General features: G+C 42.6%; 1 protein-coding gene across 2 annotated transcripts in view; it reads right to left on the reverse strand.

Annotated features, from left to right (window-relative positions):
* Positions 1 to 836: 836 nt before the first annotated feature.
* Timmdc1 (translocase of inner mitochondrial membrane domain containing 1) overlaps positions 837 to 16,281 on the reverse strand; it is a 24,983-nt gene continuing 9,538 nt past the window's right edge. The window contains exons 4-7 of one of the 2 annotated variants that reach the window (XM_034514773.2): positions 16,225 to 16,281; positions 9,794 to 9,872; positions 3,076 to 3,186; positions 837 to 1,373 (exon numbers count right to left, since the gene is read on the reverse strand). The exon at positions 16,225 to 16,281 is cut by the window's right edge and continues 11 nt beyond it. In XM_034514773.2, the coding sequence (XP_034370664.1) occupies positions 1,223 to 1,373; positions 3,076 to 3,186; positions 9,794 to 9,872; positions 16,225 to 16,281 (398 nt within the window). In that variant the 3' untranslated portion in view covers positions 837 to 1,222. The remainder of the gene's footprint in view (positions 1,374 to 3,075; positions 3,187 to 9,793; positions 9,873 to 16,224) is intronic. The other variant, XM_034514774.2, reaches the window with a different exon arrangement.

Genomic DNA, 16,281 nt, shown 5'->3' on the forward strand with positions numbered 1-16,281 from the left:
CTGAAGCTGTACAATACTGGATCGTCAGCATGGTGGCACCACTCACTTTTTTGCTTAAAGGGTGCACTGCACAGCTTGCCATGGTGCATGTGAACTGTTAGTGGCACTCCTCATGCGCTTTGGGGTCATTATTAAATGACGTTATTTGAACACAAGCACTGTCATTCCACACACTCAACTTGATAACCAAGGCAGATGGAAGATGGACAGAGAATGGGAAATGCCAGGAGAAGGAGTGTGTTCTATCTCAGGAGGCAAGATTTCATCATCCAACCTAGAAATGCACAAACCTAAAGCTGAGCGACTGCTCAGTCCTGGGATCTTCCACTTCATGTTTTCAGACCATTAGCTGCATGTAACTAAAACTGAAAAAAACCAACCTGAAGACCAGAAAAGTGCTGCCCACGCGACTTGGTCTTGTGCTTCTTCCCGTTCTGTCCATAGCTAAAATCTATGCTTCTCTTTCCTCAGGCTGCTTCTCTCAGGCAGCCAGCTCCTTACTGTGGGGATGGCATGTCTCATCTAAGAGTCTTCTAGGGACTGCAGCACAGAAGCTTTGTTGGCAATGTGGGAGGAGACTAAGCTAGATTGCTTCTTTAATGATTCCCACCTGCGCCCAGTTTGTTACCTTACATTCAAATGGTGTAGGAATCACCTTTTATTCTTAAAAAAAAAAAAAAAAAAAAAATCCAAACAACTAAACGCACAGAGGCCCACACTACTTGAGAGCCTAGGGAAGAGGGTCTCACGACCATTCTCCTCTATCTAGTTCCTTCAGTTACTCCAAGAGAACATTCATAAAAGACTGAGGCGTGAATAAGTGATCCAGACAAACATCTTTTCAGAAGAATTTTACTTGTATAAAATCTAGCAGGATAGAGAAATGTGAAGTATTTAGATGGATCAATGATCAGAATAAATAAGAATGCTTGGGTTGTTTTTTGGGCTCTGTTGTTTTTTGTGGGCGCACAATTGAAGCAGGTTCTCCGTAGGTAGCTCAAGCGAGCCTTGCCCTAGTGTCCTTTCTCAGCCTCCCAGGCAGCTGCAGTTACAGGTCAGTGACACCCTGCCCTGCCCAGCGCTGAGCTGAGTGCCTAATTCTTGATGTAAAAAAAAGATCAGAGACAAGTCACCACTACCACAGCTGCTAGCACTCATATCTGTCAGCCGGCTGGCAAGGTGTAGCCTGGCACTGGCGTTCCCAGACACAGACCCCTGGTCTTCAGTCCTTGCTTTGTTTATCTGGCGATGAAGGGTTCCTAGGGAGGCTTAGCAGCGCCTTGATTCTCTGAGCATCTTTCTCAGGTTGAATCTTCTCTAAGCCACTTTCAATTTCCATAGGGAGGAGCTCAGTGGCCCGCAGACTGTTTTTCCTGCAGTCCAAGGATAAGCACATGTCAAGTGCGGCATTAGCACATGTCTTCACAGAGACTGCAAACAAAGGGGCAGCATCTGCCACACCCTCCCTGCTTTGCTATGAAACTTATAAGCAATTACTGGTCCCTGCCCTCCTACCCTGCAGACCTGAGGGACTGGGAGTCTCTGCCACTATGTAAATGCTCCCACCAGACCATGGCTCATGAAAACTATGCGATAATGATCTAGGTGAAGTCATATAGGAGAATGCTACAGATACCTATTTAGGAAGAGTAGAATCAGATACATATTTATGAAAAGTAGAATCAAATTTCTAACAGATCAGTTCTTTTCCTAAATATAATCTTAGTATCTTTCTTTGATTATCAAGGCCACCTACAACTTAAGTCTCAACTCAATCAAATTTGACCATTCTTCTACCCTACCTATGTCTAGTCTTCTATATTTTCTGCTAGGACAATTTTAAAAATCATTTCTCCGTATTATTTTCAAGCAGAGGCACATATATAAAAAGTCACATAAACATTTAAACTAACTCTTCTTAGAAATACTATATACATATTCACGACACATATGAGCTATACATTTAAATTTTTTAAAATTTTACTTTATGTGTATGGGTGTTTTGATGCATGTATGTCTGTGTACCACATGCATGTCTGATGCCTACAAAGGCCAAAAAAGATATCAGATTCCCCCAAAATACAGACACAGTTATAAGCTGCCATGTGGGTGCTGGGAACTGAATCTAGGTCCTCTGGAAGAGCAGCCAGTGTCATCTCTCTAGCTTCTACTTTTTTTTTTTTTTTTTAAAGATTTATTTATTTTTATTTATATGAGTACACTGTAGCTTTCTTCAGACAAACAACAGAAGAGGACATGAGACTAAGTCTCAATATATAAACCTGGAATTCATGGTGATCACTTGCCTCAGGCCCCTGGTGTTTAAAAAATAGAAGCGCCCATCTACAACACCACCCCACAAGGCTTGGGGGAATATTACAAAGGAGGAGGGCAGAAGGGCTTTGAGAGCTGGAGAAACTAGGAAGCTGTGAACCCCGTTTTCCTGGCACAGCACTACCACAGCCTGGTGGCCACAGAGCAGCTGTGAGCACCTGCACAAGACCCGCACAAGGCTGGGTCAGTCAGTCTCTTCATGGGTCAGAGAGAGCCTCAGGAGGCTCTGCCTGGCCCTGAGAATTTATTTATTGTCTTTTAATGGTTACTGAGGAAGCAGAAGATGCTTTCTTCAGTAGTATAGCCTCTTCTAAGTTGTTTATGCTCTTGTAAACAACTATTTGCCAATGATCTTGTAGTAAATCTGGTTAAACCTACCAAGTCAGTCAGTCTGTCTGTCTGTCTGTCTGTCTCTCTCTCTCTCACACACACACACACATAGAAAGGAAGGAAGGAAGGAAAGAAGGAAGGAAGAAAAAAGAAGGAAGGAAGGAAGTTCCAAGGAAGAAAGGACAGATAGACAGACCTAAAGAAACAGCCTAGTCAGATTAAAAAATAAAATCAGTGTCTTTCATTTTTCTATTCCCTAATGAAACAGACTTAAAAGACAACACAGACTAGAAGAACTGACAGACTCAGGAAGGGCCACCTGCTGTGTCCTGAGCAGTGCTTTGGAGAACCCCTACTCATTATCTGGGCCATGCTAGGAGGTCAGACAATCAGCCTTTCCAGGCTCCTTACCACTCTTCGAGTCTTTGCTCCTGCAATGCCTTCCTGTCCTTCTGTCTTCTCTCCTGAACTGTCTCACCAGAGTGCTTCTCAAAGGCAATCAGCAAGCTTCCCATTGGCGTGCTGAGGACAAAACACAAAGTTCAAGGAGAAAGTCATCAGTTCGCTCAACACAGGAGTGTCCTGATCATCCACAGCAGAGCCACTTGCATACGGTCAGATACAGAAAAAATATCAAGGTAATGTTCTTCCTGGGTTGTACACGAAGACAAACAATCATTGTAGTTTCTTTGACTGGTATAAAATTGCAAGAGATCTAGAACTGTTTGTTTGTTTGTTTAAATCATGAATAAGAAATAAACCAACAGCCCCCTTGTCCTTTGCCACCTGGGCCATGAGAGCATGTGAGCTGACCCTGCCCTTGCTGGTTGCAGTACTCAGGAGAGCAGGTACTGGACCTTGCCAGGGCAGCCCAGTAGAGCTGGCCCAGTGGGTGTGAACATAAGAGAGCTGGCCCTGCGACTCATCTGCCATGAAGGGGAGTGGAAAAGGGGGTGATGTCCTCCCCATGCCCTACCCCTCACCACCTGTGGTAGCTGGGAGAGTTGGCCCAGAGGTCATAAGAATGGGAGAGCTGGTCCTGCCCCTCACTGGTGGGAAAGTGGACCCTGCATCTAGCCTGGGCAGCATAACAGAGTAGTCCTGGTGAAGGGGGAGTGGGTGAGCCAGCCCCTAGGGTGTGAGAGGAGAGCTAGCCCAGCCCCTCCACAGCTGCAGCACTTGGGAGAGTGGGCCCCATACCTTGACTGGGCAGCATAGTGGAGCTGGCTCTGGAGGCCTGCAGGCATGAGAGTGGGAGGGCTGACCCTGCCTCCTGCCAGTGGCAGCACTGGGTGGCTGAGCTAGAGCAGTTCTGGAGAGCTTACCCTGGTGGGAAGATAAGTGACCAATGGGCTGACCAGGCCTGATCTAGGTCCAGATCTAGGACTCTGAGTTGGGCCACCCTAAATTCTCTATCTTCTGTGAACTGTTAGGGCACAAGTAAGGGTCAGTCGTACTGGTCCAAAGCTGCAGGATCTCCATGACACGGGGCAACAGCAGGACAGCTGGGCGGAGTCCTGAGGAAGACCCAGTGCTGACTGTGTAGCAGAAGCCAGAGGCCTTGAACTAGACTAGTGACTCATTACAATGAACATTTGCAGGTGAAGGTGGGTGGACAGAGGGGTGCACTGTGGGACACTGTGACATACCACAGCTTCCACAAGATGCTTCCTATGCTTTGTTTCTTTTCTTGTTTGTGTGTTTTTTAATTGGGGAATGTGGGAGGAAGAAGCTACAAGGGCAAGGGTGGATACTAGGAGATGGGGAGATAAGTGAGACTGGGGTGCATGATGTGAAACTCACAAGGAATCAATAAATAGTTAAAAGACAGACAGACAAGACAAGACAGACAGACAGACAGACGAAATACAAGGACTAGTTCATCCATATAGCACCAGCCCTGGAGGGGAAGACATGTGGTGGGAATCCTTTGGTGGAAGAAGGAAGCTACTAGCTGTGAGAGACAGAATCATTAAACATCTTCATACTCTAGAGTTTGGTATAACTGAGAGCTGCTATGTCACCAGTTATGTCCTAAGAGACTGATTTGAGGCATCAGTTAAAAGCACTTGTTGCTCTTGCAGAGGACCCAGGTTTAAGGGACCTAATGAACTATTTAGTCCATTGAGGGCAGCAGGCATGCACTCATATATACATATAAACTATAAATAAATAAATATCAAAAACAAAACAACTTCATTAGGGCCTGGAGAGAAGCCTTGCGTTTGGATGCCCAGCACCCATGTACACAGTCAGGTGTGTAGCATGTGCCTGCACTCCTTCCTGTACTGGGGAGGCAGAGATATGGCAATCTTAAGGCTTGCTGACTATACTGTCTAGCCAATCAGTGAGCTCCAGCTTCAGTGAGCGTCCCATTTTAAAAGTAAAGTGGATGGGGCTGAAGACACAGCTTAGTGGTAAAGCCCTTCCCTGTCTTGTGCAAGGCCCTAAGTTTGAACCCCAGTATGACAAAAATATTAACAAAAATAATGAGGCAGAGAGTGATTAAGGAGGACACCCAACATTGATTTCTGGTCTCCACATTCATGAACAAATATCCACGCGCATACAAAAATGTGTACGTATGCACTAAAGAAATTGGTTTGGATAATCATCATAGGGACAATCAGAATTTATTTCCTACATTCTCAGGACAAAAATTTTATAAGTCAAATACTCTTTGGTCAGAATTTCAATAATCTCACTAAATTTTTTTTCCTAAACAAAACAAATCTAAAAATACATCAACAAAATGGATTTTAAAAAAAGTCTCACAGAGAGGGGGTGAGGAAGAGAACTATGTATCATTAAAAAAAGAAACCATCACATGCTACAATGTAAATAAATCTCAAGCATGTTGGTATGCTAAGTGAAATAAGCCAGTTACAAAAGGACATAGGGTTGTGATTCCATTCCTTCAAATGCCGCCTGTTATATAGACTGGGAAGTAGAAAGAAGGTTTCCAATAGCTAGGTAGAGTGATGGAAGAATTATAGTTCAATGAATATAGTTTCAGGTTTCAGACAAAACATTATGGGGATGTGATGTACAATATTAATATGCTTAACACTACTGAAGTACATACTTAAAATGGTCTAAATGTGGGAAAATAAGAAGACCCAGAAGAACAAAGTATTATGAAAACAACATTATGCCTCACAGTATACTAATTTTAAAAACTAGGAGATATGGTCAAGATGATGAATGAGACATATTTTTGCTGTCTGATAGAGGGGTTACCTAACAGGCATATATTCCTGAGTTCTCTCTCCAGTACTGCACAAGCTAGGAAAAACTGGCACATGCACATGCCTGCAATCCCACTGCTTCAGAGGGAGAAGTGGGAGGATCAGAAGTTCAGGCTCAGTCTTAGCTACATGGGGAGGGTGAGGCTAGCCTGAACTAGTGACCCCATCATATTTTTTTTTCCTGACCAAGTTCAACAATGTTTCCCTCCAAACCAAGCTTATATACTACCAATACAACAAAAATAACATTAGCAGTGGGTTTTGACAAACCAAATTTTATTAAATTAAAAAACTGTAAAATAAGATGTTAGCACCATATGCCTTTAATCCCAGCACTCAGGAGGCAGAGGCAGGCAGATCTCTATGAGTTCAAGGCCAGCCTGGTCTACAGAATAAGTTCTAAGACAGTCAAGGGTATAGAGAAAAACCCTGTCTTGAAAAAATAAATTTAGCCAGACAGTGGTGGCACACGCCTTTAATCCCAGCGCTTGGGAGGCAGAGGCAGGCAGATTTCTGAGTTCAAGGTCAGCCTGGTCTACAGAGTGAGTTTCAGGAAAGCCAGGGCTACACAGAGGAACCCTGTCTTGGGAAAAGAAAGAAAGAAAGAAAGAAAGAAAGAAAGAGAGGAAGAAGAAGAAGAAGAAGAAGAAGAAGAAGAAGAAGAAGAGGAGGAGGAGGAGGAGGAGGAGGAGGAGGAGGAGGAGGAGGAGGAGGAGGAAGAAGAAGAGGAGGAGGAGGAAGAGGAGGAGGAGGAGGAGGAGGGAGGGAGGGAGGGAAGGAGGGAGGGAGGGAAGGAGGGAAGGAGGGAAGGAGGGAAGGAGGGAAGGAGGGAAGGAGGGAAGGAGGGAAGGAGGGAGGGAAAAATAAAGTCCATAAATCTAGCTATGTATGATAAAACATGCTTATAATCTTAACATTCAGAAAACCAAGGATGACAACAAGGTCAAGGCTAGCCTAGCGTACAGAGCATCTCAAACCTCTCAGTCCCTTCCCTCCAAAAAAGAAAATCATAATTTACAGTGTCACCCAACCCTGACACAGCGGTAGGAAGGTGGGTGGGAAAGCAGAGAAGAAGGATCACTCATTCAGAAGAATGTCAACTAATGAAAACACAGGACGGCCAGGACTAGACTGTCTTTGTAAGCACCGTCCTAAACACCGAGGTGCAAGGATGTCAAAGCAATGGCAAAACCTCCGAAGCAAAGGCAGCTGGGGATAGGCTGGCTAAGAGGGTGTTTCTCTACCTGCAATGGAATTGAATGGAGAGCCCTGTGACTGTGACAGGAAGAAGCCTCAACTTTCCCCACACTTGCTCCCCTAATCCCTCCACTGCTGGAACACCATCCAAGATGGAGTCTGAGTGTGAAGACTAAGTGCTTGTGAGAAAACTCCGAAACAAGAGTCTTGTGACCTCAGTTTCTTTAAAACACAAACTTGTTGTTGGAATGTGGTTCTGTGCCCCTCCCAGATATACAGATAGGTATGAGTTTGTCTCAGATACTCACTGTTGCTTGCTGTTATTACTCAATTACCTCTATGGAAAGACATCATGTTTTTGCCATGAGTGACTGACTTGTCCTTGATCACTTCACTCATATGATTCCTCTTAACCCTCAGGATAAACTGTCCGATGCTCTGAATAAAGTTGGATATTGCATGAGACTTTAGTCCACCCATTCTCCTGGATCCCACTGTCTCTAGAGCGGTGCACATCTTGCCATGACTGTGAGGAGTTGTACACCTGTGGTTTTGCCATGTTGCATGGAAACATGGATTCTGCAGTTCTGGTTTAATCAAAAAGGAGATTATCTGGGTGAGCACTTTAAAAGCTTTTCCTATGGCTGGAAAGGTGCAGAAAAGTCAGTGTGAAGAGAGATACTGCTATTCTGAACATGGATGGCCCATGGCCAAGATGTGGGTAGCCTCTAGGACCAGAAATGCAGTGTCTGGCTTAGAGTCCCAGTGAGGAAATACAGATCACAGACCTAAAGTCTGACTCAGAGTCATTCTGGTACCTGCCAGGGAATAGTAGAGCTGCAGCACGTGAGTTTCAGTTTCACTGTTTGTTTTTGGCTGATTGTTGTTTTTAAGACAAGGTCTCACGTAGCTCAAGCTGCCTTCACATATGTAGCCAAAGATGACCTTGAACTACTGTTTTCATATCCTAATTCAGTGGTTCTCAACCTGTGAGTCGTGACCCCTTTGGGGAGTTAGATGACCCTTTCCCAGGGGTGACATATCAGATATTTACTTTGCGACTCCCATAGGTAGCAACAGTTATGAGGTAACAAGAAAATAATGTGATGGTTGAGGTCAGCACGTCCTGAGGAGCTGCGTTAAAAGGCTGAGAACTGATGCTCTAAGTGCTGAGACTACAGGTGTGCTCCACTTTAGTTTCTGAGGCAGCTCCACACTGACTGGTATTATTTGTCCTGCCTTAACATTCCCACCAACAGTGTATGCAGGTTCCTTTCATCTCTATCCTTCCAACACAGTTTATAACCAACACACCAAATACTTAAAGTTAACATTACTTATAATGGGTAATATACCTCTTGCTGTGATATATACCAAGGGCACAACTGCACTTGACAAAAACATTTAACCCCAAACTAACGCAAGAATAATCAAAGCAAACTGAGAACCACCATGGGTACTGCAGTGGCAACTAAAGAGCTGTGATGCCTCTACTACAAATTTACCCTAGCAGACGCATGCTGATACAGTTGGGGGAGAGTTTATGAGGTCTCAAATGGTTGAACTTAGCCTTGTGCATCCTGAGCACTGATCTGATTCCCAGCCCTCATATGAGTCTTTAAACCATCACACTGCTTACTGTGTGTGCACATGTACACATGAGCGTAGGTGCACAGGTCACAAGACAAGGAGCACAGTCAGCTCCTTCCTTTGATCACGTGGGTTGTAGGGATACAACTCAGGTCAGCAGGCAACCCCCCAAGGCAAGCACCTCTGCCCACAGAGCCATTTCACAAACCCACACATAGGGTCTTTTTTGGGGGATGAGGTATTTCTAAGCATAATCAATCTGTGTAGCCCTGGCTGTCTGGAACTCACTCTATAGACCAGACTGATCTCGAACTCAGAGCTTTGTCTGGCTCTGCCCATAGGACTAAAGGCTGAGATTAAGTCCATCATAAGGTCTTAGTATAATCATTAATCCAACTTTTCAGCAGGTTTGAAATTGTCTCGAATTCCTAGCATTTTAGCTAGGGAAGACAAAAAAAAAACTTTAAATAAAATACGTATTCAGCTAACAAAACAAATACAACTTTAACTTGCTACAGCACACATGTGCTATATTAATAATTTTCTGGTCATTTTTCTTGCTCCTTATGAATATTTTGTTTACAAGTAATTTCAGGCATTGGTGATACTTAAACATATTTTACCCAGTGAAAAGGAATCTTGAATATGCATCCTATTTACCTCGACTGAGTTGTTTCCTGTTTTAATTACACTGTGATGACTATAAATAAAACAAGCTGACAGTCGGAGCTGGGATATGGATCAGCGATGAAGAGTGTGTATTGGTTTTGCAGAGCACCTGACTTTTATTCTTAGTACCTAACCATTAGGCAGCTTACAACTGCCTGGAATCACAACTTCAAGGGACCCAATACTTCTTGGGCACATACACAGACACACAAACATGAACACAGAAATAAAAAACACACACACACAATTTTTAAGTTACAAAAATCATTTGGATTCAATCCTCTCATGATCCCAATAAGGAATTGAACAGTCACAGCCCTTGTTGATATAAGACATACACCTTTTAAAGTCTCTGAGGACAAAGTTTGTTCTTTATAGTTAATCCCTTTAGTAGTCAAGATAGACTAAACCGAGTTAACACTTACCCCAACAAAGCTCCAATTATACTACCAGCCACCAGACCTCGAACACCTAAGTTTATTCTGAAAAGACCTCCTGTGACAGCTATTTAAAAGGAAAAAAAAAAAAAAAAGCAATACTAAATCAGCTTTAGATGTTACACTTCTTTTGCAGTAAGAACACAGACCTCTAAGTGAGTTTTCTGAACCCAGCATGAATGATGTAGCAATAGCCATGAAGGTAATTGCTGCCTGCTCTACAGTCAGAGAAGAAAATATTTTATAAATATGAACCCTCAGTCTCTCCTATGGCTCTAATCCCAGTATTTTTTTTTTTTTTTTTCATCTCCTCTTAAAAGTTGACAGTTTATTTCACCTTCCTCCACATCTTTCACTTCTTTCATCCCCCACACTCCATGCATCTCCCTGCCCCCCAGGTTTCTCTATATAGAGCTGGCTGTCCTGCAACTTGCTCTGTAGACCAGGCTGGCCTCAAATTCACAGAGCTCTGCCTGCCTCTGCCTCCCAAGTGCCCGACCAATGACAACAAGCAACAGCAACAAAAACCCCTTCATCTACCCCAGAGACTATGCCTTCTCCTAGCCTGGCTCTGTCTGTACTGCTTATCATAATATATATATACACACACACACACACACACACACACACACACACACACACACACACACTGTGCAATCAGGCAGACCTGCAGAGGCAGCATTTAGCATACAGTGCCACCTGCTGACCAATACAAGGAGTGCACCTTTTCTCACCAGAATTCCATTTCTAGGACACAACTTATTTCCCTTTTTAAAAACAAGGTCTCATGTAATGCATGCTAGCTTCAAACTCAGTAAGCAGCTGAGAATGACCTTGAACTTCTGATCTTCTGCCGTATACTTTCTTAGTGCTGAGTGCACAGTAGCCACGCACAACCTAGAGTGTATGTGGCGCCGAGGATTAAAGCCAGCGAACAACGCGTGCGACAATATGTGCGACACACACATTCCACCAACTGCACTAATACAGCCCAGCTAGTTTTCCTCTTTACAACTAATGCCATCTTAGGAGGTAAAAAATGTTAGTGTTTAATCTGAGGTTTATACTTCTGGTTAACTATTATATATTCATTTAATTTTTTTCTAAATTATCAAGAACAAAAACCACTTTTACTCTCATTACTCAGAAATAGTACATTGTTAGTCTTCTAAACAAAATATTTTTAAGAAATAAAATGAGGCCATGCTTCATATATATTTAACTTTTAATTTTCTCAGAATATATTATTAAATTCCATTCATCATTAAATGTTCAGCTTTTGATATTAAAGTTTCCCACATGGTTCTGATTTTTTTGTTTGTTTGTTTTTTGTCTTTTTTTGTTTTTTGAGACAGGGTTTCTCTGTGTAGCCCTGACTGTCCTGGAACTCACTCTGTAGACCAGGCTGGCCTCGAACTCAGAAATCCGCCTGCCTCTGCCTCTCAAGTGCTGGGACTAAAGGCGGGCGCCACCACCCAGCTTTCCCACATGGTTCTATTGCATGGATGTACAAGTTTTTGTCTCAACACCAGTTTTCTATCTGTAAGTATATAAATAAAGGCCCTCCTGCCCTTAAATGTTTATACACTTGACCACTTCTTTAAGATAAACTCACTGAAATGGAGTTCTGGGACAAGAGGTATGAACAGTTTTAAAGGTAACTTTTTATTTTAGCATGTGTCTGGGAGGCTATGGGCATCTGCTGTTAACTGCTGAATCATCACTCCAGTCTCCAAGTGTGATGGCTATTCTTGGTTTTCAACTACATATGAAATCAACTAAAACCCCCAAAATAGAGGGGCACACCTGTAAGATTTTTGCTTAATAAAAAATAATCCCAGCACTTGAGAGGCAGAGGCAGGCGGATTTCTGAGTTCGAGGCCAGCCTGGTCTACAGAGTGAGTTCCAGGACAGCCAAAGGCTATACAGAGAAACCCTGTCTCGAAAAACCAAAAAAAAAAAAAAAAAAAAAAAAAAAAAAAGAAAGAAAGAAAGAAAAGAAAAGAAGATTCACTTCTAATCTAATCTTTAAAGTGTAGAGACACACACCTCTAACCTGGGCTCCACCTTCTGCTGGGAGTCTAGATAAGAAGAAGGAAGCCTTTGCTCTCTGCCTGCTTGCTCTTGCCTGGCCAGCAAGGTCATTTACTGGATTAGAGCCTACTATTTCAGGATTCTGGTGTATACTAAAGACCAGCCAAGGAAGGAATCCAGCCTCATGGACTGAACAACTACTGGATTCTTGGACCTTCAGTTCATAGGCAGCCATTGTTGGATTACCTGGACCACAGTAAGTTCCCTTTCTATATAAACAAACAGAGGATCATTCTATAAATTCTGTTACTCTAGAAACTCCTGATTAATATTCAGGGTATGAACATTTTTAAGGCTTTGAACTTAAATTACTACACTGCTATTCAAAAAGGTTACCAAAAAGTTGCCTTCAATCAGAAATGTGCAAGGTTGGCTTTGGGTTTTGTTGTTACTTTGAGAATGGGGCAATGAGACTCTTATATCTTGTATAGTACAGGCTAGCCTGGACCTCACTATTTAGTCCAAGCTGGCCTCAAATTTGTGATTCTCTTGCACCAGTGTCTCAAGAGTTCAGTTAAAGGTATATACAACCCATACATGGGTCTTCTGCATTCAGCATTTATGTCTCCCAATTTCACAGACTTTAAAAAATCTTAAGCCAGGTGGTGGTGGCGCACGCCTTTGATCCCAGCACTTGGGAGGCAGAGGCAGGAGGATTTCTGAGTTCGAGGCCAGCCTGGTCTACAGAGTGAGTTCCAGGACAGCCAGGACTACACAGAGAAACCCTGTCTTGAAAAACCAAAAAAAAAAAAGTTATCTTAAATTACATTTCTCTAAGTAACTTAAGTTTTATGCTTTGAAAAACACACACATACACATATATATTTATGTATCTTCCTACTCAGAAAGTCAACATACATACAGCTATATTCTCCTTAATATTTTATCAATTTTTACTTGTTTTAATGAATCTTAAATTTTGTTATGTTGAATATTGTTGCAATTTGACTTTTTTCCACAAGTTAATAAGTGTTCCAGCCCATCAACTGTCAATTTTTGTGTATCTAAAATATCGCCATTAGTTTAGATATACCTATATGCTCAGTCTTTATTTCTGATTCTTTAAATTCTGTCCAATAGGTCTGCAAACAACCCCAAGTATTCTACATATTCCATAATTTTATTCATGTTTTGATTTTTTGATGCAAGATTCCCTTAATTCTTTAGGAAAATTTTTTGCTATGCACATATAATCAGCATTTTAGACAGGTGTTTCATATTGTGTCAAGTTCTCTATTTAAAGCAACTATAATTTTTACTTCATTGCTTTTCATTTAAAAATTAAAGATAAAAAAGCCAGTTTAAAAGCCAGTTCTAGTGTGTAGGGACACACAGAACGGTTCAGGGTTTGAACCGCTCTCTTTCAGGGTGTGCAGTGACGTCTTGTGTGCTAAGCTGTCCCTGACAGGACAAAGAGGACTCCTTACTGAGAGGCAGTGCTGGCGGCACAGCACTGCGTCACAAAGAGAAATAAATATGGAGCTTTTTAAGTAGTAAAAATCAAGGCTCAGTCAAAAAAAACCTCCAAAGCTTAAGTGTAAGCTCTGCAGTGTGACTCTCTGTGATTCTTTTGGGATGTACAGGTAACATGTTCACTCTGGAGAGGTCCTTACTGTTCCTTTCCCTGCCTTTCCATCTGCTACTCCCTGTGCCTGTAAGTACAATCAATCCTTCCTTCACTCTTAAAATTCTGTCTTTCAGAGGAAATAATCTATACTGATCTTGCCTCAAGTTCATTCAACTGTCTCCCTTAAAAGAATTTATAGCTGGGCTTGGTGGTACATACCTTTAATCCCAGCACTTGGGAAGCAGAGGCAGGTGGATTTCGGAATTCAAGGCCTGTCTAGTTTACAGAGTGAGTTCCAGGACAGCCAAGGCTACACAGAGAGACCATTCTTAAAGAATAGAAAACAAACAAAATGTTTTCCACACATCCTGGTCTTACTCTACAGCCCACACTGCACTCATGCTTGAGGCATCCTGCTCGCCCTGCCTTCCAGTTGCTGAGATTACAGCTGTGAGACACTATGCCTGGCCCATTCTTTCCTCTGCTTCCTTAAATCTGTGGTTGAGTTCTTCTCCAGTAAATTTTTAATATTTTTGTGAATGTAAAAACGCAATTTGCGTGTTTGTGTATGTATGCACGTTTGTGTGTATGTGTGCATATATACCATAGCATGTATGCAAAGTTCAAAGGAAAACTTCAGGAATGGCTCCTCACTCTCCAGACAAGGGTCTTTGTTGTTTTTCCACCACTTATAGCAGGCTGGCTGGGCCTAACTGTCTAAGGATTCTGCTGTCTCTGTATCCCATCTCCCAATGGGAATGTTGGAATTACAGATACCTATGCTGTGTATCCAGCTCCCACATGAGTTCTGAGGATTTGAACTCGGGCCCTTCCATCTGCATGGCAAGTGCTTTTTTTTTGCACACTGAGTCCTATCCCTTGCCCTGCACTGAACTGGTATCTAATTCCCACTGCTGCATTACCAACACCAGCTACTCTGACCACTTTCCCGTTTCCTATCTTTATCTATCTGCACGTGATGACTTATTACCGTTTCACTCTGACACTATTTGATCCTCTGTCAGCTCTGTTCAAGGGATACTTTCCTTCAGTGGCAATTTCCAACACCCCCCTCACACCTATTTTCCCAAATCTTGCTGTTAATATTGTTGAAAATGGAGGTTTTTTTGAGACAAAGGCTCACATGGGCCAGGGTACCCTCAAACTCTACGTAGACAAGAATGAGTGTGAGTTTGTGATCTTCTACTTCCATCTCCCCAAGTGCTGGATTATGGGCATGTGCTACGAGTTCCGGCTTGAAAACAGACACCTGGAGTTGAACCATGTCCCTCCCAGGGCTGTGCTTCTGCATTTTGGCAGTGATTTGCCTGGATCAAATCTGTATGTTTTCCTGAAGAGCACAGACACTGATGTCTGTTCTGAGTTTTTATTATTTTTATGTCTGCTTCCTGGGAAGACTCAGTCACAGTTCCTTGTAATTGTGACTAAAGCTTCTACCTTTGGCCAACAACTTTGTCTGTGGCTTAGAATGCATTTAAGCTTCAGTTTACACTATTTTTTCTGGCGTTTACTTTCTGTGCTCACAAGAAGTTACAAGCAACAGAAGGAAAGCATACACTAGTCTCTCCTGAGCACACACAGGTCCCTATCACTGCTCTCTCTGGTTTCCTTTTATTTTTAAAGGTATAGAGTTTTTAGATGCTGTCTAGATTAGCTTTGAACTTGGGGCACCAGAATCGTAAGCTAACTATGATAGAAGTCCCTGAGTGCAACTGTTTTGTTTTTGTTTTTTTTTTTTAATTTACTTATTTTTCTGTATGTCAGTACACTGTAGCTGTCCTCAAATCTCATTACAGATGGTTGTGAGCCACCATGTGGTTGCTGGGAATTGAACTCAGGGCCTCTGGAAGAGCAGTCAGTGCTCTTAACACCCAGCCATCTCTCCAGCCTAACTGTAACTATTCTGAACAACTTCCTGGATAGGGCATTTCCTGTGCTCTGCTCTGGAAAGGTCTACGTGCCGGGATGAAAGGCATCTGTCAGAACACTTGGCTCCTAGGCTCCATTTTAAATGGTGTATCACTGCTAGAGGAAAAGAGCTTTAAATAAACCCAAATTCTTGTTTTTTTGTTTGCTTTTTTTTTTTTTTTTTTTTTTTTTTTTGGCTTTTCGAGACATGGTTTCTCTGTGTAGTCCTTGCTGTCCTGGAACTCACTCTGTAGACCAGGCTGGCCTTGAACTCAGAAATCCGCCTGCCTCTGCCTCCCAAGTGCTGGGATTTAGGGTAAGCACCACTACTGCCCGGCTCAAATTCTTACCATGAGAAAATCTGACCCTTCCTACTTCACAGCCCAGTCTCTCCTCAGGCTATTTCCCTCCGTTGTGCTTGAAACATCACCCTGCTTCCACAGAACATCTCTGGAGATTCCCTCTTGACCCTGTTTAGCCCACTGTCCTACTCAGTTTTCTCCTTCCCAGTCTGCAGGTGTCTGCTTAAATGATCTGAAGGTCTCCTCTAACAGCCCTGTCCATGCCACATCCATGTCACACCTACTTGTTACTTTCTGTCACAGGATCTGTTTTTGCCCATCCTCATGGGCAACATTTAATGAAAGAAAAGATCTTGTCTGTTTTAATAACCATCAAGGGTTAAATATGAGGCTATTCATAAGTATATTTTGTATGAATGTTGAATAAGATCTAGTGTGAAGCCAATCAAAAAAATCTCCAATTCTGATTCATAAATCCTATTTAATCCTATGAAATTAAAATGTGAACAAGAATAACACTGCCTTACCTCCTGCAATGGCAAAATGGCTCAAGGCATCTTTATTTCGATACACAGTTAGTCCAG

Source organism: Arvicanthis niloticus, chromosome 12, assembly GCF_011762505.2.
Source record: "Arvicanthis niloticus isolate mArvNil1 chromosome 12, mArvNil1.pat.X, whole genome shotgun sequence".
In the NCBI taxonomy this organism is placed as follows: Eukaryota; Metazoa; Chordata; class Mammalia; order Rodentia; family Muridae; genus Arvicanthis; species Arvicanthis niloticus.